This window comes from Balaenoptera acutorostrata, chromosome 19 (genome assembly GCF_949987535.1).
Source record: "Balaenoptera acutorostrata chromosome 19, mBalAcu1.1, whole genome shotgun sequence".
Taxonomy (NCBI): domain Eukaryota; kingdom Metazoa; phylum Chordata; class Mammalia; order Artiodactyla; family Balaenopteridae; genus Balaenoptera; species Balaenoptera acutorostrata.
Window position 1 is genome coordinate 47,703,039 of NC_080082.1, and position 24,259 is coordinate 47,727,297.

General features: G+C 39.6%; 1 protein-coding gene across 3 annotated transcripts in view; it reads left to right on the forward strand.

The window, feature by feature from the left end:
• The window catches only part of TDRD12 (tudor domain containing 12), a 103,928-nt gene that overhangs the window by 42,290 nt on the left and 37,379 nt on the right, over window positions 1-24,259 (forward strand). For all 3 annotated transcript variants that reach the window (XM_028165356.2, XM_007165056.2, XM_007165057.2), the window contains 8 exons: window positions 11,741-11,838; window positions 13,279-13,355; window positions 16,215-16,295; window positions 17,716-17,776; window positions 18,119-18,226; window positions 20,367-20,552; window positions 22,163-22,319; window positions 22,801-22,928. In XM_028165356.2, coding sequence (XP_028021157.2) covers window positions 11,741-11,838; window positions 13,279-13,355; window positions 16,215-16,295; window positions 17,716-17,776; window positions 18,119-18,226; window positions 20,367-20,552; window positions 22,163-22,319; window positions 22,801-22,928 — 896 coding nt within the window. The remainder of the gene's footprint in view (window positions 1-11,740; window positions 11,839-13,278; window positions 13,356-16,214; window positions 16,296-17,715; window positions 17,777-18,118; window positions 18,227-20,366; window positions 20,553-22,162; window positions 22,320-22,800; window positions 22,929-24,259) is intronic.

Below are 24,259 nucleotides of genomic sequence, written 5' to 3' on the forward strand. Positions count from 1 at the left end.
TCCATACTGTTCTCCATAGTGGCTGTATCAATTTACATTCCCACCAACAGTGCAAGAGTGTTCCCTTTCCTCCACACCCTCTCCAGCATTTATTGTTTCTAGATTTTTTGATGATGGCCATTCTAACCGGTGTGAGATGATATCTCATTGTAGTTTTGATTTGCATTTCTCTAATGATTAATGATGTTGAGCATTCTTTCATGTGTCTGTAGGCCATCTGTATATCTTCTTTGGAGAAATGTCTATTTAGATCTTCTGCCCATTTTTGGATTGGGTTGTTCGTTTTTTTGTTATTGAGCTGCATGAGCTGCTTGTAAATCTTGGAGATTAATCCTTTGTCAGTTGCTTCATTTGCAAATATTTTCTCCCATTCTGAGGGTTGTCTTTTGGTCTTGTTTATGGTTTCCTTTGCTGTGCAAAAGCTTTTCAGTTTCATTAGGTCCCATTTGTTTATTTGTGTTCTTATTTCCATTTCTCTGGGAGCTGGGTCAAAAAGAATCTTGCTGTGATGTATGTCATAGAGTGTTCTGCCTATGTTTTCCTCTAAGAGTTTGATAGTGTCCGCCCTTACACTTAGGTCTTTAATCCATTTTGAGTTTATTTTTGAGCACCTCATTGTGCTTTTGATATGCATTTCTCTGATGATTAGCGATGTTGAGCATCTTTTCACGTGTCTGTTGGCCATCTGTATGTCTTCTTTGGAGAAAAGTCTCTTTAGGTCTTCTGCCCATTTTTTAATTGGTATGTTTGTTTTTTGATGTTGAATTGTATGAGCTGTTTGTATATTTTTGAAATTAAGCCCTTATCAGTCATGTTGTTTGCAAGTATTTTCTCCAGTCTGTAGGTTGTCTTTTGTTTTGTTGATGGTTTCCTTTGCTGTGCAGAAGCTTGTAAGTTTAATTAGGTCCCATTTGTTTATTTTTGCTTTTGTTTCCTTTGCCTTGGGAGACTGACCTAAGAAAACATTGCTAGGATTTATATCAATCTCTGTCTTTTATTTGGTGTATTTAGACCAATACCGTTTAAGGTGATTATTGATTTAGTTGGATTAATATCTGCCAAACTTGTTACTATTTTCTATTCATTCCCTTTGTTTTTGTTCTTGTCTTCCACTTTTTGTCATTTTGTAGCTTTAATTTAACATTTTGTGTGATTCTGTTTTCTTTTTTAGCATATCAGTTGTACTTCTTTTTTCACTTTTCTGAATGGTTGCCTTAGATTTTGCAATATACATTTACAACCAATCCAAGTCCACTTTCAAATAACACTATACCTCTTTACGGGTAGTTGCTAGTACCTTATAATAACAAAGTATTCCTAATTCCTCCCTCCTGTCCATTGTATCATTGTTATTATTCATTTCATGCATTCATAAGTGTACATAGGTGTGTGTGTAATTTATGTATATTTATATATTTTTATATGTATATGCATAAGTAATTAAATACATTGTTGCTATTATTTTGAACAAACTGTTATCTATTACATCTATTTTCAGAAAGAAAAAATTTTAATTTGCCTTCACTTATTCCTTCTCTAATGTGCATATCCTCAAGCTCAAAGATTCTTTCCACAAATGAGTCCAGTCTACTAATAAGCCCATCAAAGGCATTCTTCATTTCTGTTAGTGTTTTTGATCTCTAGCATTTCTCCTTGATTCTTTCTCAGAATTTCCATGTCTCTGTTTATATTACCCATCTGTTCTTGCATATTGTTTACTTTTTCTTTTTTTTTTTTTTTTAATATCTCAAGTAGTCTGGGGATTATTATTTGCTTCTTCTTTTTTTTTTTTCCACACACACACACTGTATTTTATTTTTACAAGAGATAAATAGACTGACACCAAGCATTGTACATGGATGACCACAACAAAAGCAACAATGATTGCAATTACCAAACATGAAACACTCATACTATGTCATAATATTGACATTCAGTCCAGTAATCCTCCACTGTAACAGCTCCTTTACTTTGCAGTGAAAATTGATTTGTATATTCTTTGCCTCTGAGTCCTTGTGGGATTTTTTTTTTTAATTCAGACAGAAAGTCACAAAAATTATACTCATCCTCATCAGTTCACTCAGTCCCATGTAATTAATTAATTTTTTTTTCATCTTGATCTTTTGTTAGCACTTTTATGAGTTCATCAGTTTTTCATTAGAGTTCTGAAAATGCTTATTCATTCAGTACAGCAGTACAGTCAGTTACCAGAAACCTGTACTTGTCAGAGTCTTTTCCATGAATTTCTTAAAGATGAAACCCTTTTATAGGAACATATTTGCAAAATCATCAGAGTACACCCAGAACTGTCTGTAAATGACAAAAGACTTAAAAATGACCACGGTTAAAGATTTGATGAAAGTTCATAATAATGCAGTTGACAAGAAAATTAGTTATTTCTGAGATATACATTTTAAAGTAATAACTAGGATTATTACTTATAACATTATACCAGAACATATAAGATTTTTAGAAGTTTCCTGTAATGTCTGAAACATTTATATTAACATATTTCCATACATATTTCCATACAAATACAAATATAAGATTTTTAGAAATTTCATGTAATGTCTGAAACATTTATATTAACATATTTCCATACATATTTCCATACAAATACAAATATAAGATTTTTTAGAAATTTCATGTAATGTCTGAAACATTTATATTAACATATTTCCGTACAAATAACCCAATGAAAGTTTAGTATTAGTTGTTTTGTTTGTTTTTTTATACTGCAGGTTCTTATTAGGCATCAGTTTTATACACATCAGTGTATACATGTCAATCCCAATCACCCAATTCAGCACACCACCATCCCCACCTCACCGCAGTTTGCCCCCCTTGGTGTCCATATGTCCATTCTCTACATCTGTGTCTCAACTTCTGCCCTGCAAAGCGGCTCATCTGTACCATTTTTCTAGGTTCCACATACATGCATTAATATACGATATTTGTTTTTCTCTTTCTGACTTACTTCACTCTGTATGACAGTCTCTAGATCCATCCACGTCTCAACAAATGACTCAATTTCGTTCCTTTTTATGGCTGAGTAATATTCCATTGTATATATGTACCACATCTTCTTTATCCATTCGTCTGTTGATGGGCATTTAGGTTGCTTCCATGACCTGGCTATTGTAAATAGTGCTGCAATGAACATTCGGGTGCATGTGTCTTTTTGAATTACGGTTTTCTCTGGGTATATGCCCAGTAGTGGGATTGCTGGGTCATATGGTAATTCTATTTTTAGTTTTTTAAGGAACCTCCATATTGTTCTCCACAGTGGCTGTATCAATTTACATTCCCACCAACAGTGCAAGAGGGTTCCCTTTTCTCCACACCCTCTCCAGCATTTGTTGTTTGTAGATTTTCTGATGATGCCCATTCTAACAGGAGTGAGGTGATACCTCATTGTAGTTTTGATTTGCATTTCTCTAATAATTAGTGATGTTGAGCATCTTTTCATATGCTTCGTGGCCGTCTGTATGTCTTCTTTGGAGAAATGCCTATTTAGGTCTTCTGCCCATTTTTGGATTGGGGTGTTTGTTTCTTTGATATTGAGCTGAATGAGCTGTTTATATATTTTGGAGATTAATCCTTTGTCCGTTGATTCGTTTGCAAATATTTTCTCCCATTCTGAGGGTTGTCTTTTCGTCTTGTTTATGGTTTCCTTTGCTGTGCAAAAGCTTTGAAGTTTCATTAGGTCCCACTTGTTTATTTTTGTTTTTATTTCCATTACTCTAGGAGGTGGATCAAAAAAGATCTTGCTGTGATTTATGTCAAAGAGTGTTCTTCCTATGTTTTCCTCTAAGAGTTTTATAGTGTCGAGTCTTATATTTAGGTCTCTAATCCATTTTGAGTTTATTTTTGTGTATGCTGTTAGGGAGTATTCTAATTTCATTCTTTTACATGTAGCTGTCCAGTTTTCCCAGCACCACTTATTGAAGAGACTGTCTTTTCTCCATTGTATATCTTTGCTTCCTTTGTCATAGATTAGTTGACCATAGGTGCGTGGGTTAATCTCTGGGCTTTCTATCTTGTTCCATTGATCTATGTTTCTGTTTTTGTGCCAGTACCATATTGTCTTGATTACTGTAGCTTTGTAGTATAGTCTGAAGTCAGGGAGTCTGATTCCTCCAGCTCCATTTTTTTGCCTCAAGACTGCTTTGGCTATTCGGGGTCTTTTGTGTCTCCATACAGATTTTAAGATGATTTGTTCTAGCTCCGTAAAAAATGCCATTGGTAATTTGATAGGGATTGCATTGAATCTGTAGATTGCTTTGGGTAGTATACTCATTTTCACAATGTTGATTCTTCCAATCCAAGAACATGGTATATCTCTCCATCTGTTGCTATCATCTTTAATTTCTTTCATCAGTGTCTTATAGTTTTCTGCATACAGGTCTTTTGTCTCCCTAGGTAGGTTTATTCCTAGGTATTTTATTCTTTTTGTTGCAATGGTAAATGGGAGTGTTTCTATAATTTCTCTTTCAGATTTTTCATCATTAGTGTATAGGAATGCAAGAGATTTCTGTGCATTAATTTTGTAACCTGCAACTTTACCATATTCATTAATTAGCTCTAGCAGTTTTCTGGTGGCAGTTTTAGGATTCTCTATGTATAGTATCATGTCATCCGCAAACAGTGACAGTTTTACTTCTTCTTTTCCAATTTGTATTCCTTTTATTTCTTTTTCTTCTCTGATTGCCGTGGCTAGGACTTCCAGAACTATGTTGAATAATAGTGGTGAGAGTGGACATCCTTGTCTCGTTCCTGATCTTAGAGGAAATGCTTTCAGTTTTTCACCATTGAGGATGATGTTTGCTGTGGGTTTGTCATATATGGCCTTTATTATGTTGAGGTAGGTTCCCTCTATGCCCACTTTCTGGAGAGTTTTTATCAGAAATGGGTGTTGAATTTTGTCAAAAGCTTTTTCTGCATCTATTGAGATGATCATATGGTTTTTCTTCTTCAATTTGTTAATATGGTGTATCACATTGATTGATTTGCGTATATTGAAGAATCCTTGCATCCCTGGGATAAATCCCACTTGATCGTGGTGTATGATCCTTTTAATGTGTTGTTGGATTGTGTTTGCTAGTATTTTGTTGAGGATTTTTGCATCTATATTCATCAGTGATATTGGTCTGTAATTTTCTTTTTTTGTAGTGTCTTTGTCTGGTTTTGGTATCAGGGTGATGGTGGCCTCATAGAATGAGTTTGGGAGTGTTCCTTCCTCTGCAATTTTTTGGAAGAGTTTGAGAAGGATGGGTGTTAGCTCTTCTCTAAATGTTTGATAGAATTCACCTGTGAAGCCATCTGGTCCTGGACTTTTGTTTGTTGGAAGATTTTTAATCACAGTTTCAATTTCATTACTTGTGATTGGTCTGTTCATATTTTCTGTTTCTTCCTGATTCAGTCTTGGAAGGTTATACCTTTCTAAAAATTTATCCATTTCTTCCAGGTTGTCCATTTTATTGGCATAAAGTTGCTTGTAGTAGTCTCTTAGGATGTTTTGTATTTCTGCGGTGTCTGTTGTAACTTCTCCTTTTTCATTTCTGATTTTATTGATTTGAGTCCTCTCCCTCTTTTTCTTGATGAGTCTGGCTAATGGCTTATCAATTTTGTTTATCTTCTCAAAGAACCAACTTTTAGTTTTATTGATCTTTGCTATTGTTTTCTTTGTTTCTATTTCATTTATTTCTGCTCTGATCTTTATGATTTCTTTCCTTCTGCTAACTTTGGGTTTTGTTTGTTCTTCTTTCTCTAGTTTCTTTAGGTGTAAGGTTAGATTGTTTACTTGAGATTTTTCTTGTTTCTTTAGGTAGGCTTGTATAGCTATAAACTTCCCTCTTAGAACCGCTTTTGCTGCATCCCATAGGTTTTGGGTCGTCGTGTTTTCATTGTCATTTGTCTCTAGGTATTTTTTTATTTCCTGTTTGAGTTCTTCAGTGATCTCTTGGTTATTTAGTAACGTATTGTTTAGCCTCCACGTGTTTGTCTTTTTTACGTTTTTTTCCCTGTAATTCATTTCTAATCTCATAGCGTTGTGGTCAGAAAAGATGCTTGATATGATTTCAATTTTCTTAAATTTACTGAGGCTTGATTTGTGACCCAAGATGTGATCTATCCTGGAGAATGTTCCGTGCGCACTTGAGAAGAACGTGTAATCTGCCGTTTTTGGATGGAATGTCCTATATATATCAATTAAATCTATCTGGTCTATTGTGTCATTTAAAGCTTCTGTTTCCTTACTTATTTTCATTTTGGATGATCTGTCCATTGGTGTAAGTGAGGTGTTAAAGTCCCCCACTATTATTGTGTTACTGTCGATTTCCTCTTTTAGAGCTGTTAGCAGTTGCCTTATGTATTGAGGTGCTCCTATGTTGGGTGCATATATATTTATAATTGTTATATCTTCTTCTTGGATTGATCCCTTGATCATTATGTAGTGTCCTTCCTTGTCTCTTGTAACATTCTTTATTTTAAAGTCTATTTTATCTGATATGAGTATAGCTACTCCAGCTTTCTTTTGATTTCCATTTGCATGGAATATCTTTTTCCATCCCCTCACTTTCAGTCTGTATGTGTCCCTAGGACTGAAGTGGGTCTCTTGTAGACAGCATATATATGGGTCTTGTTTTTGTATCCATTCAGCCAGTCTATGTCTTTTGGTTGGGGCATTTAATCCATTCACGTTTAAGGTAATTATCAATATGTATGTTCCTATGACCATTTTCTTAATTGTTTTGGGTTTGTTTTTGTAGGTCCTTTTCTTCTCTTGTGTTTCCCACTTAGAGAAGTTCCTTTAGCATTTGTTGTAGAGCTGGTTTGGTGGTGCTGAATTCTCTTAGCTTTTGCTTGTCTGTAAAGCTTTTGATTTCTCCATCAAATCTAAATGAGATCCTTGCTGGGTAGAGTAATCTTGGTTGTAGGTTCTTCCCTTTCATCACTTTAAGTATATCATGCCACTCCCTTCTGGCTTGCAGAGTTTCTGCTGAGAAATCAGCTGTTAACCTTATGGGAGTTCCCTTGTATGTTATTTGTCGTTTTTCCCTTGCTGCTTTCAGTAATTTTTTTGTCTTTAATTTTTGCCACTTTGATTACTATGTGTCTCGGCGTGTTTCTCCTTGGGTTTATTCTGTATGGGACTCTCTGCGCTTCCTGGACTTGGGTGGCTATTTCCTTTCCCATGTTAGGGAAGTTTTCAACTATAATCTCTTCAAATATTTTCTCTGGTCCTTTCTCTCTCTCTTCTCCTTCTGGGACCCCTATAATGCGAATGTTGTTGCGTTTAATGTTGTCCCAGAGGTCTCTTAGGCTGTCTTCATTTCTTTTCATTCTTTTTTCTTTAGTCTGTTCCGCAGCAGTGAATTCCACCATTCTGTCTTCCAGGTCACTTATCCGTTCTTCTGCCTCAGTTATTCTGCTATTGATTCCTTCTAGTGTAGTTTTCATTTCAGTTATTGTATTGGTCATCTCTGTTTGTTTGTTCTTTAATTCTTCTAGGTCTTTGTTAATCATTTCTTGCATCTTCTCGATCTTTGCCTCCATTCTTATTCCGAGGTCCTGGATCATCTTCACTATCATTATTCTGAATTCTTTTTCTGGAAGGTTGCCTATCTCCACTTCATTTAGTTGTTTTTCTGGGGTTTTTTCTTGTTCCTTCATCTGGTACATAGCCCTCTGCCTTTTCATCTTCTCTGTCTTTCTGTAACTGTGGTTTTTGGTCCACAGGCTGCAGGATTGTAGTTTTTCTTGCTTCTGTTGTCTGCCCTCTGGTGGTTGAGGCTATCTAAGAGGCTTGATGGGAGGCTCTGGTGGTGGGTAGAGCTGACTGTTGCTGTGGCGGTCAGAGCTTAGTAAAACTTTAATCCACTTGACTGTTGATGGGTGGGGCTGGGTTCCCTCCCTGTTGCTGTGGCGGTCAGAGCTCAGTAAAACCTTAATCCATTTGACTGTTGATAGGTGGGGCTGGGTTCCCTCCCTGTTGGTTGTTTTGCCTGAGGCAACCCAACACTGGAGCCTACCCGTGCTCTTTGGTGGGGTTAATGGCAGACTCTGGGAGGGCTCACGCCAAGGAGAACTTCCCAGGACCTCTGCTGCCAGTGTCCTTATCCACACGGTGAAACAGAGCCACCACTCGCCTCTGCAGGAGACCCCCCAACACCAGCAGGTACGTCTGGTTCAGTTTCCCCCAGGGTCACTGCTCCTTCCCCTGGGTCCCGATGCACACATTACTTTGTTTGTGCCCTCCAAGAGTGGGGTCTCTGTTTCCCCCAGTCCTGTCACAGTCCTGCAATCAATTCCCACTAGACTTCAAAGTCTGATTCTCTAGGAATTCCTCCTCCCGTTGCCGGACCCCCAGGTTGGGAAGCCTGAGGTGGGGCTCAGAACCTTCACTCCAGTGGGTGGACTTCTGTGGTATAAGTGTTCGCCAGTCTGTGAGTCACCCACCCAGCAGTTATGGGATTTGATTTTACTCTGATTGCGCCCCTCCTACCGTCTCACTGTGGCTTCTCCTCTGTCCTTGGACGTGGGGTATCCTCCTTGGTGAAGTCCAGGGTCTTCCTGTCAATGATTGTCCAGCAGCCAGTTGTGATTCTGGTGCTCTCGCAAGAGGGAGTGAGAGCACGTCCTTCTACTCCGCCATCTTGGTTAATCTCTGTTTACTTTTTCTATTAGAGCCCTTAGCATATTAATCATAGTTGTACTAAATTTCTGGTGTAATAATTTCAACATCCCTGCTGTGTCTGACTCTGGTTCTGATTTGCCCTGTCTCTTCAAACTGTCACCTTCTTTGCTTTTCGATATGCCTTGTAATTTATTTTTTGGTTTAAAACCAGACATGATATACTGGGTGAAAAGTAGGCCTTTAGAGAGATGGTTGTAATACATGATGTAGAGGAAGGGTAAGCAGTCTATAATGCTACGATTAGATCTCCATCTTTGCGAGCCTGTGCCCCTGGGCTGTGACCTTCACATGTGCTTTTCAGTCCTCCACCTCTCCTGCTTTAGGGGGGACAGGATGGCTGGAGGGGGTAGATAGGTAGAGTGGGGTATTTCCCCTCCCCCAAGGCTATTAGTCTCTGGTAAAGCCCCAGTAGTTTAGGCTCTGGTTAGTTTCTCCTGAGGCCCAGCCTTGTTGAGAACAGAATGCGCTGGCATATTTCAAATTGGTTAATTTTCCCCTCCCCTACTGGCAGCCCCAAGGGGATTTTTATATGATCTTCACTATGAGAACCTGGTAGAGTTCCAGTAGGTAAGATTCACAAAAGTGTTGGGTGCCTCCTGGAATCGTTAACTTACTTTCCCACCCTGAGCCTCCAGGAAATGGTCAATTACAGTTCAGATTTTCCTGCTCCAGTGCTGGTTCCTGTGGAGATTTCTGCTGACATCAGTTGTGATTCTCTGTTTCGCCCGTCTGTCTCTCCAGTTGTGGGGGAAGAGGTTTGCCCTGCAACCTCATTTTTTAGGTCAGATCTAATAAGAGTTGTTATTTTTCAGTTGGATTAGCTTTTTACTTATTGTTATGATGGAGTGGTGAATTCCAAACTCCTTACGTGCTGGAATCAAAACTGGAAGTTAAATTGAGTTTTTGGTTTTTTTTTAAATTTATTTATTATTTATTTATTTTTGGCTGTGTTGGGTCTCCGTTTCTGTGTGAGGGCTTTCTCTAGTTGCGGCAAGCGGGGACCACTCTTCATTGCGGTGCGCGGGCCTCTCACTATTGCGGCCTCTCTTGTTGCGGAGCACAGGCTCCAGACGCGCAGGCTCAGTAGTTGTGGCTCACGGGCCTAGTTGCTCCGTGGTATGTGGGATCCTCCCAGAACAGGGCTCGAACCTGTGTCCCCTACATTGGCAGGCAGATCCTCAACCACTGCGCCACCAGGGAAGCCCCCTGGAAGTTAAATTGAGTTTTGAAATGTAAGATTGGTAAATATAAGATTACAGCATTTATTTTTTCTTGGAGATTCTAATCGCTTTTCTTTTTCCTGCTTGTATTATCTATCTTTATTGACTCCTTAAGTTGTTCCAGATTCTCAGTTGGGTATTATATATCTGTATGACTTGAATCTTTTAAAATTTATTAAACGTGTATTATGACCCAGAATATGGTCTCACTTGGAAAAGGCTGTGTGTGTACTTGAGAAGAATGTATGTTCTGCTGTTGTTGGGGAGAACGTTACATAAAGGTCAGTTACGTCATGTTGGTTGATAGTGTTGTTCAGGTCTTCTCCGTCTTTATTGATTTTTTTTTGTCAACCGGTCTATCAACTACTGAAGGAGGAGTGTTGATATCTCCAACTTTGCAATTGTTTTATTTTTGTCTCCTTTCAGTTCTATCAGTTTCTGTTTCATGTATTTCGAAGCTGTTACTTAGGTACATGAAAGTTTAGAACTTTTATGTCCTCTTGATGAATTGATCTGTGTCATTATTAAATGACACTTTTATCTCAGATAATATTCTTTGATCTGAAGTCTGCTTTGTCTCCGCTGGGGCTGTCATCTGAAATACGTATAGTGGCCTTTCCATGTGGTTGCTTGGGCTTCCTCACAGCGTGACGGCTGGGTTTCAGAAGTGAGCATCAAAGAGAGCAAGTCATAAGTATATGATGTTTTTGTGGTCTAGCTTTGGAGGTCACATAACACCCCTTCCATGTCTACAAGCCCACCCAGGCAATCGGGAAAGGAGTATGAGCCCATCTCTCTGTGGCAGAAGTGTGAAAGTCACATTGTAAGAACAGCATGTGTTGGGAGTCACGTTGTGACCTTCTTTGCAAAATAGATTCTGCCAAGTTGGGAAAATAAATTGTGGTTAATTTTTAGCAATTAAAGGAATTTTTAAAACAGTTTTTAATAATAAGGGTTGAAACAAGATTTTTAAATTTAATCCCCTCAAGTAAAGTATAACACAAAATCCTATTCCAGGGCTTCCCTGGTGGCGCAGTGGTTAAGAGTCTGCCTGCCAGTGCAGGGGACACAGGTTCGAGCCCTGGTCCGGGAAGATCCCACATGTCGCGTAGCAAATAGGCCCGTGCGCCACAGTTGCTGATCCTGTGCTCTGGAGCCCGCGAGCCACAACTCCTGAAGCCCCCGCGCCTAGAGCCCGTGCTCCACAACAAGAGAAGCCACTCCAATGAGAAGCCCTCACACCACAACAAAGAGTAGCCCCTGCTCACCGCAACTAGAGAAAGCACGCGCACAGCAATGAAGACCCAACACAGCTAAAAATAAATAAATTAAATTAAATTAAAAAAAAATCCTATTCCATAACAATTTTATATATTAAGGTTTTACAATAGTACTTTTTTTTAGTATAATCCTTTTTTTTCTTAAAGGTTTTTTTTGGGGGGTGCTGTGTTGTGTCTTTGTTGTTCTGCGCGGACTTTTTCTAGTTGTGGTGAGTGGGGGCTACTCTTGGTTGTGGTGAGCGGGCTTCTCATTGCGGTGGCTTCTCTTGTTGCAGAGCACGGGCTTTATGCACCCAGGCTTCAGGAGTTGTGGCTTGTGGGCTCTGGAGCGCAGACTCAGTAGTTGGGGCGCATGGGCTTAGTTGCTCCGCGGCATGTGGGATCTTCCCGGACCAGGGCTTGAACCCGTGTCCCCTGCATTGGCAGGCAGATTCTTAACCACTGCGCCACCAGGGAAGCCCTAGTATAATCCTTTTTGTCCTGTTTTCTATTTATTAATAACACTTTCTAAGATAATTTTTATTACTATTTGTATTTTGCAGATACAGCTATAAAATGTAATATGGATTCATTGAGAGATTCACCCCCAAAAAAATCAGAAAAGAAACAACAGTGCATCTCCTTAAAAGATGTAAATAAGGTGGTATTTTTAAATGTTCATTAAATACAAAGTTCATATAATGTTCATTTTAGAATATTCTCCTTTAAAATCTACTAGGAACCAAAAATATGGCTGTGATAGTTTCATTCATGAAAAAATATAAGTTTACATGTTTGCTCTGTTTCAAAAGAACAGGGTAACTCCACCTCCTCCCTTGTCAAGTCCTTGTTCTTTTTTTTTTTTTTTAACTTTAGTAGCTTAACACAACAAAACTTTATTTTGCAGTCATACAATATGCGTTCTTGAAGCAGGGGGGATGTTCTGCTCCACATAATCCTTACTCAAGGACCTGGGTTCATCACCTAGGACATCATAATCGTAGTGGCGGGGGATGAGGGGAAAAGAAAATTATGAACCTGCTATAAAGTCCTTCTACCCAGAAGTGACACATGTCACTTCTGATCACTTCTGATTATGTATCATTGGTTAAAGCAAGTCATATGATCATGTAACTGCAAAGGGTCATAGAAGTACATTCCTGCTGATTAGCCAGAAGGAGAACTGGAAATAATTAATGAGCTGCAATGTTTACTATTATCTCCCAGAGATATTACTAAGTGAAAAGAAAAAGCATGCTTTATTCTTCATGTTAAAAAACATGTTACATATACTATATACTCTTGAAATGCATTGAGTATTTCTGCAAGTCCATGTTGAAAATAAGGAGATAGCTCTAGGTAGGCATAGAAAACCTGGGTGGTTTAATTTTCTTGAAGGCTTAATTTTCACTGTATATGATTTTGTATTTTATGTATTTCATACCAGATGCATGTATTATCTACTAAAAACATGTATTTAAAAACAAACAAAAATAAAAGGCATGCCCTTTGACCCTAAAACAAAGGGCAATATAAGAAATTTACCTGAATTTGCTTTCCCTTGAATAAAATGATGTAAGGGTTTCCCAAAAGGAATATGTGAGTCCGGAAGAGACTTTTTAAAAATTACTTAAATTTATAAAGATTTAGTAATCATGGCTTATAAATAAAATTTCCAAGTGGGAGACACTTCTAAACTCAAATCCTTGTTCTTGGCTTACTGACCACTCTACAAAATTGGGTATTTATTCTCATTTTAACAAGGGTGTAAAAATCTGGAATTATGGGACACTCTGATAGTTAAGGTCAAGTCTAACCTGTCCCTCCAGGTCTTTTGAAAAGACAGGTGAAAGTAATTCCAGGACATTTTAAATACTGATTATATGAAAAGGCAGCTGCCTGCTATTTGGACATTTCAATCTAGTGGTTATAGCAGTGGCATAATCACCCAGCTCTCCAGTTCTTGGTCTCTTCATATCTGTGTTGCCTGAATGTTATCTGGGATGGTTGTCTATGAGAATATCTCCCATGGAATTTTGGTTCCTCAAGAATGTATATCATGTTAGCATAATTATTCTTTCTGAAAAAAAATTTTTTACAGTGTGTTGAATCTTCAGTGTATTGGCCAATGAAAAGAGGCATAACCATATATGCCGATCCAGATATACCAGCAGCAAGGTATGATTTGAAAACCAGTGTAATTGACTAGAGACTTAAGTATAATATTGTTTTATACAGCATTCTATAAGATTGATGATAGAAGAATATTCAATTTCAAAAAAAGAGTGACCTTGGAAATATCAATTAAACATATATTAATTTAAAATTAAAATGTTTGACAACTGGCTAGCAGCACAGTTGACCAAAAAGTGGTAGTGATTCTCGTCTCCTTGTTACCTTATCAGACAAAGTTGTGTCTGTAAGGCAGGTCCAGTGACATTGTCTTGATGTAAAGGATGGGTAAATGAGGGCCAGATGACAGTTCAAGTTGGTGGAAAGCAAAGAATGGTCTGTTATATTTTTGAAGGTGAGCATCAAAGACTCTGAAACCCTGTCCTCATCAAGATCCATGTCAGTGATACTAATGAGATCACAGAAAGGATGTATTGTCATGTTATACATTTCACATATAGTGTAAGATCTTAAAATGGGAAGCTTCCATTTCTCCCCTTCTGGACTTTATGCTAGTGTTGTCATACATTTTATGTATACATTTGTTATAAATGCTGGAGTCTATTATTGTTTGTATTTAAACAGTGATTTTTCTTTTAGAGGGATTTAAATAAATAATAATAAAAATTATCTTATTGTATTTACCTATGTAGTTACCATCCATGCTTTTCACTTTCTGTGTAGATGCAGATTTCCATCTGGTACCATTTTCCTTCTACCTGAAGGACTTCCTTTACTATTTCTTGTATTATGGGTCTGCTGGTGATGAATTCTTTCAGCTTTTGTATGTTTGAAAAAATATTTTAGCTTCATTAAAAAAACAAAATCTTTGCTAGGATAGAATTCAAGGTTTAAATTTCTTTTTCCCTTTGTTTTAAAGGTGTTGCTCCACCATCTGCTTGCTCATATTGTTCCCAGTGCAAAATCTACCATCCTCTTTTTTCTTTGTTCCTCTGTTTGCAACATGTCTTTTTCCTCTGCTTTTAAGAGTTTCTCTTTATTGCTGGTTTGAACAATTTAATTATTGTATCACATGTCTTGGTGTAGTTTTGCTCACGTTTCTTATGCTTGGGGTTCATTAGGGTTCTTCATTTGTAGGTTTCTGTCTTTTCATCAAATTTGGTAAGTATTCAGCTGTTATTCTACAAATATTTTTTCTGCACTCATCTCTTTCTGCTCTCCTTTTGAGACTCTTATGAGACAAATGTCCCTGAGGGTCTGTTCATTTTTTCAACCTTTTCTTCTTGCTGTTTGTCACATTAATAATTCTGCTGATCTGTGTTTAATTGACTCTTCTGTCATCTCCATTTTGCTAATAAGCCCATCCAGTGAATTTTTTATTTGATGTATTATATTTCATAATTAAATAAAATTTTTATTTAATTTTTTTCTAATCTGTATTTTTTTGCTGAGAAGAAAGGAAGGTTCTTATCATTCCATTCACCAGTGCTCACCTTTCCTTTTCTTATGGAGCACGGGTATCATAGCTGCTTGATAACTCACACTTCTGAGCTGCGCTGGGGTTGGCACCTGTTGATTATCTTTTCTCTCTACAGTCTATCTGATTTTCCTGATTCTTTGTATGTCAAGTAATTTTGGATTGCATTCCGGATATTTTGGATATTATGGTATGAGACTCTGGTTTAGAATCCTCTGGAGAATGTTGACTTTGTTGTTTTTGTTGTTTGTTTTAGCAGGAGGTCATCACTTCCTTAAGGTTCAGACCTCAAACTCTGTCTCACTTGCCGTGGGTGGTGATTGCGGCACTGTTTCCGAGTCTTTGGTACACTGTTTTGGGTCTGTTCTGAATATGCTCAACTTGGGGTGAGCGTGGGACTTCTTTTTGGGCCATAAACAGAAATAAGGGATTCCCCCCGCCACCCAGCTCTCTATCTCTTTTTTTTTTCCAGGATTTTCCTCACATTCGCCATATTCTAGATGCTCTCTCTCCCTGTTCCTCTGACCATATAGATGGTTTCTTGTGGAGAAGCTACCATGCAGTTCTGTGTGATTGGGGCTGCTTGTGTAATAAAATAGCAATAGAAATAAGAGAGGGAAAAAGAGGGGGATTTTCCTTGTACAGGCTTTAGACTACTGGGTCCCTATTTCCTGGTTCCTTAGAGGGAGGGAGAAGTTTTCTCGCAGGGTTTTAAGTGACCGCACTGCCATTACCACTGCAGCATGCAGCTCCGTGATCAGAGCTGCCCTTGGGGCAGGGCCAGGAGAGGAAAAGAGGAGAGAAAGTCGGGATTCCTTACATCTTCTGGTTTAAGGTCCTTCTCTGTTCTCTGGCTTGAAATACAGTTGGCCCTCCTTATTCACAGCTCCAGCAGCCGCAGTGACACAGGTCCCTTGGGTACGGAGGGCCGACTGAACTACACCATCTTCTATGAGCATCCGTGGATTTCGGTATCTGCAGGGCTCCTGGAACCAGTCCCCTGTAGATACTAAGGGATGACGGTAGAGAGTTTCTCTCAGGGTTCTTGATGTCTGCATCTTCAACGCCATTCTGCAACTCAGGCTGCCCTCAGCCCAACACCAAGAGAAAGCCAGGAAACTCTCCATAGTTCTGGTGGCTTTTCACATTTTGACTTCTCTCCGCTGTAGTTGCGTACTTCATCCCAAGTTTCTAGTTGTAATCAGTAAGGAAGAGAGGATGTAGTGGGCTTGCTCCCTCTTGGCAGCCCCAGGACTGTCAAAATGGTTTTCATACTCAGAGGACTCAGTTTCAGTTCTCACAGAATTTACTTAAGTTGATCAGCTTATTCCAGTGGAACTTCTTAAATTTTCTCCCAGAAAATAACGGTATTTTGAGGTTTGGGATAAATGGGTTCAGAAATTTTAATAAATGTTTTTGATTTCTAGTGCTTTATGTCAGAAGTCAAATGAGAAACCACTTAGATTGGCTGAGAAGAAAGAATACAATGAGAAGAACGGCTGTGTGAAGTACGGATTTTTTTCTTGGCCTAAAGTTTTAATTGAAATAATTGTAAAAAAAATTATAAGCAGGAAGAGTTTAAATATGATTTTATTATTAATTTCAAACCTGCATTCCCATAAAGTAAATAAATATATATACACACAAGTTAGTTTTTTCTTTTCCATTTACTAGAGTAGATCTTTCTGTTTAAAGCTTTGTTCCACTGTAAGTAGTCATTCTCTACCTCCTGTTCCTGATTCTCTTGTCAAGTGAACAGTTATATGAAACAAATTATATATAGTCGATCTTTTGGGGCTGTTGATTTTATATGGGTTGGTGCTTGCTTTCTTCCTAGTTTTCTGATGTTAAATAGATCTGCCACCTGCTGGAGAAACTGTTTAATTATTTGCAGTGTAGAACTTCAGGATTTTTTTTTTTTTTTTTTTGTCCTGCCAGATTCACAAAGTATTCACTTACAAGGTGTTAACAATAGAGTGATCACTTCATTTTATACCTGTTTAATCCACAAAATATTTTCATACCAGTTTTTATGATTTCTTACCCTACTAGCTTAAAAACACTCTTACATTCCAAGTAACTGTGGCTGCTCTGACACCACCAGAGTGACCAAGTGTTTAAGACAGTTCAGAAGCGGGTAGGTTGTACCTTGTCCACTAACTGGCCTGAGATGACTGGGGAGAGGGTGTTGACCCTACAGCCATTTTGGTGTCCCGACTTCCCAGAGGCCACTCTGTGGCCCTGTGATGTCCCCTCGCCCAGCAGGAGGTCCTCACTGTGTCCAGGGCCGAGGGCTCTGAAGGCTGCCATGGAGCCCATGGATCCCCAGATCCATGGGGGTGGCTGTTAAGGTACCAGAGTTGACATCCTCTTACCCAGGCATCCCTCCACCTAATACCTGAAAGTTGTGGTGCTACAACAGGTTATTTTCCTTGGAACCAAAGACCTTGCGTTATCATGCAGCTCATTTCTTTTAGCTACATGCCCTTTACTTAGAACCCACTGGTGAAATGACATCAGTTATTCTATCAGTCTATGGTGGGTTCCAGGGAACCTTGAAGTGATTAAAGATCGAACAGCAAAAAAGGAAGGAGGCAGTGGGTTTCTTAGAAGAAACATGAGATGACCTAGTGATCATGCAGTCTTTCTCCATGTCCAGAGCAAGTGGTCCTGGGATTGGCAGTGCTGTGTCCACAGAGCAGGGCCTGGTGCGGGAGGGAGAGGGGGCAGGCATGAGACTGGCAAGACCCCCATGGCCCCTTATGTAGCAATAGACAAGGCATAACAGAACAAGCAGTAATGTCATAGCCATGCCTTGGGAGACAGAGTTCATTTTACCTCTGTCAAGGAAGAATTAGAATAATAGCTCAACTGAAGAAATATAAACACTCCTTTTTTCTTCAAATTATCCTTTTAATTATTTTACAGATTATTGCAGTTTCTAAATCCTGATCCTTTGAGAGCCGATGGAATCTCTGATCTGCAGCAGGTATGGCAAACACCCGCAAGAGAAAGAAAACTGTTTACTTTTTAAATCCTTCCCCTTCCTCCCTCTAGATTTGAGATGTGAAGAGAAACTCCTTGCATGGAGGACTTTACCTGACGACATCCTTTTAGAAATTATCTAATGAATTATTGCTTTAGAGACATGGCTCTTTTGGGTAATGGATAATCTTCCTTTTATTTTGGTAATTTTGATGGGTTTTTATAAGCATATAAACTTAGGGTTTTTCACCGAAACCAAACTCTCATATCTTCTTTATTTCCATAAAGTTCTTGGTATTCTATGCTAACACCGCAGGGCAGAGCCATCTAACATCTGTGTTCTTAGTTGCAGAAGCTGAGGTCGGGCTCCCGGCTGCCCTTGGTCGTTCTGCGGACCAGGGTGGAGCCCTGCTTGTCCATCAACACAGCGCCACTCTCGGCAGACGTGAAAAAGGTGACGGGGCTCAGACCGGACTTGTGAAGGAGTACTGACCTGCGCTGACGTAGAAAGATTTTTAATAAAACAGTTTTAAGTTTGCATTTACATAATTTCTTTGCTCTTGAAATTTTCTTTTAAGATTTTATTATTAATTTCTCATTTATCCTTAAAGTCCAGGTTAACTTCTTATAAATGAATAATTCTTTTGTGGAGAAACCTAAGTGCTTTTCTGAAGTAAGTTTTCAAATGCACCTCTGAAAAGGGGCTTAGATAGAGCACAAGTAGTCAGGGCAATTAGAATGTACTTCTTAGTATTCTTTTCAGAATTGCTTTATAGACCTGTGGTTTCACTTAGATCATCAGTTTAGATCATAAATCTTTATCTACTTCCCTCTTGATATTGAAAAAAAGTAAAAAAAATACCCCAAAACTACAAGGATGAATAGAATGAGAGCGGAGCCTTTATTGGACAAGAAATGTTTACAGGCTTTTGGAAGACAGAAAAGAAGCAGCCGAGGATGGCTGACCACCTGAGGGAGGAGTGACATGGGGAGGGCAGTGAACTCCCTACCTCGTTTCCTGAACATCTTCAGCCAGTTTCTCAGGAAGGAGATTGGAGGCTCTGTTTGGAGAAACTGAACGGCCCTAGAGAATGACCTTGTGGTGATGCTGTTTGTGAATCCTCACAGTAAAAATGCATGTTTGCTGCCTGTCCCCCTGCAGTGGTGTGACGCTCACATGGTGACGAGCTCTGCCTGCCTGCGGATATAGTCAGCTTTCAGTGTCCTCGATGTGAGCAGACATCAGGGATCCTTGGACATTGGAAGAAAACCTTAACCTAGGGAAAAAAAAAAAACTCTGAAAGAAACAAACAATGTTAGGAGTGGAAGAAAACATTAGAAAATAGATATCCTTAGAGATAAGAGAAGATATTGCTTGGATTTAACAATAATAGGGTGCTATTAAGAAAAGAAAAAGGAACAGTCAGAGATAAAAAGGGCTCTTAGAAATTAAAAATGCTATAGAAATAAAAAACAGTAGCTATGAGAGGTAAAATAGAAGTTAACAATCAGAAAGTAGAGCACAAAGACAAAGAGATGGAAATGGGAAAAGAGAATTTGAGGGTCAATTTGAGGTCTCCTATCTGAGTGGGATTTCTAGAAAGAATGACGGCAGAGGACCGAAAATTCTGAGAATAACACATGGACACTTTCCTTACTTAATGGATATGACTTCCTAAATTACGAAGAGTTTGCCGACCGCAGACCCAGCACAGCCGAGGAGCAAGAGTGTAGACACGTTGCTGCAAAGCATCTGAGCTGGAGGGATTCAGAGACTGTGAAAGCTTCCAGAGAGAAGAAACCCATCCCACGGCGGGGTCGGGAATCAGGATGACTTCCGACTTCTCCACGGTTCACCAGAGGAGCAGTGACTCCACAATTCTCGTGAAAAGTTATTTCCAGCCTAGAGGTCTGTACTCAGAGCATTACTGAAGTGTAAGGATAGAATGAAGACATTTTCGCACGTGCAAAATCTCAAATTTCCTTCCCCTGTACCCTTTGTCGAGAAGCTACCAAAATTTGTTCTCCACCAAACCAAGAAATTCAACCGAGAAAGTTGCAGCAAAAAGGGTGATGTTGCAGGGGGATCCCAGTCCCGAGTGCAGCTGGGGTTCAGGGCCAGGGGATGAGACCTTCAGAGAGAGGACGGTGCTGATCAGTTCAGCCTGTTGGCAGATCTCATCAGGGTGGCTGGAGAACTCTCCTCTGTGGAACATTTGGGAGGTTTCGATGACAGCGAATTACATAGAAAAATAAGCAAAGGCAAGTTTTTAAAAAACTTTATAAGTGGAGCTGATGCACCAGCAGTTGGTCAGGAGGAGGAGAAGCCACGTCTTGGCTCTGGTGAGCATTAGGCGCCTGGTGCTTCAACAGACTGCTGATTGGATCCTTTCAGTTTGGAGCCCAGAAAAGCAAGAGTCTTTGAGCAGGAGTTTGCTGCTGGAAAAGATTCAGGGGGGACTTACTAAGTTAGGTCTTGGAAACTACCAGATTAAGCAATCTATACTCGTTATTGGGGTAAAGTGAGCAATGAGAAGGAGTTTATTAGTTTTCTGGGCTTTATTGTTGTTTTGGTTGTTGTTGCTGTTTTGTAGGCTCTTCAGAGAAATAAGTTTCCGGGCCCCAGCCACACTGAATCTTACTCTTGGCCTCCCATAGCACGTGGCTGTGACGTGGTGGTCATTTCTCATTGTGGAAATGACCCTTTGTTGTACCTTCCACCACTGCTTACGATTTTGCAAACAGGGGGCTGCTACAAGTCATTACCGAGTAGAAATGGAGTAAGTTGAAGACATTTTTGTTTAACAACAAAGTGGATTAAATATTTATTTTAAATTTGACACCTAACCTTTGGTAAAGTTTAAGTTACATTAAAACTGTCAGAACAGAGACCGTCACTATGAGAAACTCTTTTCTCAGCACAGTCACTGATTCTCTCACACTGATTCTTACCGAGAACCCCTAGTTGTGAGCCATCGGCTGAGTTGGGAGAGTCCTGGCTTTTAGTGATGACTGTACAGTTTATAGGATTATCTCACTGATTCGATTTGCCTAATTATCATGGCAAACCCTTGAGATGCTCAGGCTGTGTATTGTTTTCACTATTTTATAGGTGAGAAAATTAAGCTCATGAAAAATTACTGGTAAAAGTTCTTACCTGCTGACAAGTGTGACAAGAAGTGGGATTTGAATTTAGGATTTCTGTCATCTTGTCCCTATTCTTTAAATTATTTTCACAGAACCCCACACTGTTTTATAATCCCACTTTATTTTTCCCACTCATAAGAATCAGATAATAGCTGAGAAGGATGATGGAAAGGAAAGAAATTGGATGTGAGGGTCAAATGATGGTGAGGGGTTTTGGCTGTTAGGTGAACTGATGTGTATGAGACCCATCTCAGATCTTCTCCCAAGATACACTACAGATGGTTCCATCACTCATTATAAGGTGAAAAATAGCAGTACAAAAGACAATTAGAATTTCATCTTAGAAAAGATACTAGTTTATTTTTCTGATTATGCCGTGTAGTTTAATGAGTTCTCTTTGGAAATCTGTGTTGGCTATGTTATGATGTATTGACTTAATAATATTAAATGGATACATTTATATCACTCAGTCAGGTAGCAGCTGAGCCCACTGATGAGATGCAGCTTGTGTTGAGATAGACCCCTGGCCGGGCCAGAAAGGAAGGTCCAGGTCTGCCCCTTGCGTCCATTCTGCTTTGTCTGCATCTCCAGGGTCAGTCTGCATGTAGGCGTGAGCCCTGGAAGCTGGCGCTTGCCTGCATCTGCATAAAAGAAAGAGGAGACTCATTCTTGTCTTCAGTTAATTGAGGGCATGTGTCCAGGAAGGTGTTTGGCAGGCAGACATCAAGAGACATCTGTGGGATAGTGGAGGGCAGGGGTCAGATGGGGCAATAGGGAACTTAATCTCCTCAGGAAGCGATGCTAACCTTTTTCAAGGCCCCTTTCAGGAGGCAGTTCATCCTTGTGCTTAGGAGCAGGAGGTCTGGAGCCAGATTGCCTGGCTTTAAATCCTGCTTCTACTGAATATTAGCTGTGCAGCCTTGGGCAACAAACTTCACCTTTCTGTCCCTTAAGCTCCTCATCTGTGAAATGAGGCAGTAATAGGTCTCACCCTGTAAGGGGACTTTAAGGACTACATGATTTAATACTTGTGCATAGTTTAAGCCCTGGCAGAATCTGAGTCAGTGTGTCTGAATCCATTCTAATGAAATGATATTTTGACTTTTCTGACCTGCCTGACAGTGATGATAGCAAAAACTTATAGTGCTTACTCTGTACAGGGAGATGTTCTGCATGCTTTACATACACTGTTTTTGATTCTTAACCTTTGTCCAAAATTATGTGAATTTATTTGTCTTTGCAGCCTCTGGCAGTCATCGTGTGCCCTGGGTGGAAAAAGGCCCAATTAATTTTTGAATTATTGAGAGACTATAGCGTGTCCTCCAGGCCTGTTCATCCCGTGGTATTAACAATCGGACTCCACAAAGACGAGGCCAAAAATATGAAGCTTCCAAGGGGGTGTAAGCATCCTTTCCAAGCTGTTTGGTTTTCCCTAGAGAACGCAGTGGAAGCCTGCTCAGGCAGGCCTGGGAGCCAACACTGACCCCGGGCTTGTGTGATGATCAGCCAGACCTCACTTGTCAATTACCGATCAGCGTAGGTGGTGAAGGTTTACTCTTGGCTTAACATCTGTTTTACTGAGAAAACTAAGTCTTCTCATTCATTTATCAACTATTTATTAAACACTTACTGTTTATTAGCTGCTGACTAAAACCGCCCCCTGCCTTTCAGGAGCTCAGAACCTGGTGGGAGCGCGGGTGTTAGTCACACGGTACAGGGGCAGCCCGGGCGGGCCTCTTCTCACAGCCACCTGAGCAAGAAGCACAGGGTTTATTTCATTGAAAGGCATTTCTAGAAAGTATGTGGAATCTTAGCAAAGGAAATGTGAGAAAAACCTGTGGAAAATCTAAGGCGTTAACTGTGTTTTCTTTTAAAATGTAGGCAATGTAATTGTTACAACACCACATAGCCTCCTGAGACTTCTCAAATATCAAAGCTTGTTATTTCTCAGACTCTGTCACCTGATTTTGGATGAGGTGGAAGTATTATTCTCTGAAGCTAATGAACAAGTAAGTATGGCATTTATTTAGATGTCATTACTACTCAGAAATATATATATATATTATATATATATATATATATATATGTAAAATTAAAGTCTTTTAGGAGTCAGGAAACGTGTCTAGTTGGGAAGAAGCTGGTTAATCTAAAACACTTTTCCCTTTAACTGCTGTAATTAAGAGGAGAGAACGTTTATCTGAATTTTCTACCCAATGTTGAAGTTCTCTTTGAAGAGCAAAATTTCTTTCCCAGGGAAATTTTCTAAAATAATCAATATTTTTCTGGTTATGTAAGCAATAATTTTATTTTAGAAAATTTGAGAAATAGAGAAGAACACTTGAAAAACCCCAACATCCATAATCTTATGCTCAGAGGTAACCACTGTTACGATTTTAGAGTATTTCTTTCCTTTTTGTAATTCCTGTGTCTATTGATACATATAATTAATAATATCAGGACCTTATTTTACGTATTAGTTTGTAACTTGCATTTCAGTGAACAGCATTGTGAGTATTGCTACTAACTGTTCTCTAGCATGATTGTTACTGGCCATGTGGTATTGAACCCTGTGGACATAACATAATTTATTTTCTGATTGTCTAATATTTGGACACTTAGCATCATTTGTGTGTATGTGTGTAGCTGAAGAAACATCTTTTTGCACATGTTTTCTTAGGATAAATTCCTAGGAAGGGGATTAATGGATCAAAGGCTATGAATTCTTTTTTGTTGTTGTTGTTATTTTTTTTGGCTGTGTTGGGTCTTCGTTTCTGTGCGAGGGCTTTCTCTAGTTGTGGCAAGCGGGGGCCACTCTTCATCGCGGTGCGCGGGCCTCTCACTATCGCGGCCTCTCTTGTCGCAGAGCACAGGCTCCAGACGCGCAGGCTCAGCAATTGTGGCTCACGGGCCTAGTCGCTCTGCGGCATGTGGGATCTTCCCAGACCAGGGCTCGAACCCGTGTCCCCTGCATTGGCAGGCAGTTTCTCAACCACTGCGCCACCAGGGAAACCCCAAAGGCTATGAATTCTTATAAGGCACTTGTTGGAAGCAGTGTAACATGAAGATCAGGAGCATTCCTTTGGGAGCAGCAGTGGCCCCAAGGTCAAGCCCAGGCTTTGTTACTTACTGACTGTCTCAGTTCTTATTTGCAAAGCTAGTATCTGGAACACTGCCTTGTTCAGTGGCACTCTGAAAGTGTAGATGGGTTTGCACTCCCTCTGGCAGTGTGCCTTCACGCCACACTGCCTGCACCCCTGGCAGTAGGAGGCCCTCGTCCAGCTTTCTTTTCTAGGCTGATTGTTACACGTGGCATCTGATTTGCTTAATCTGTATTTCCTTG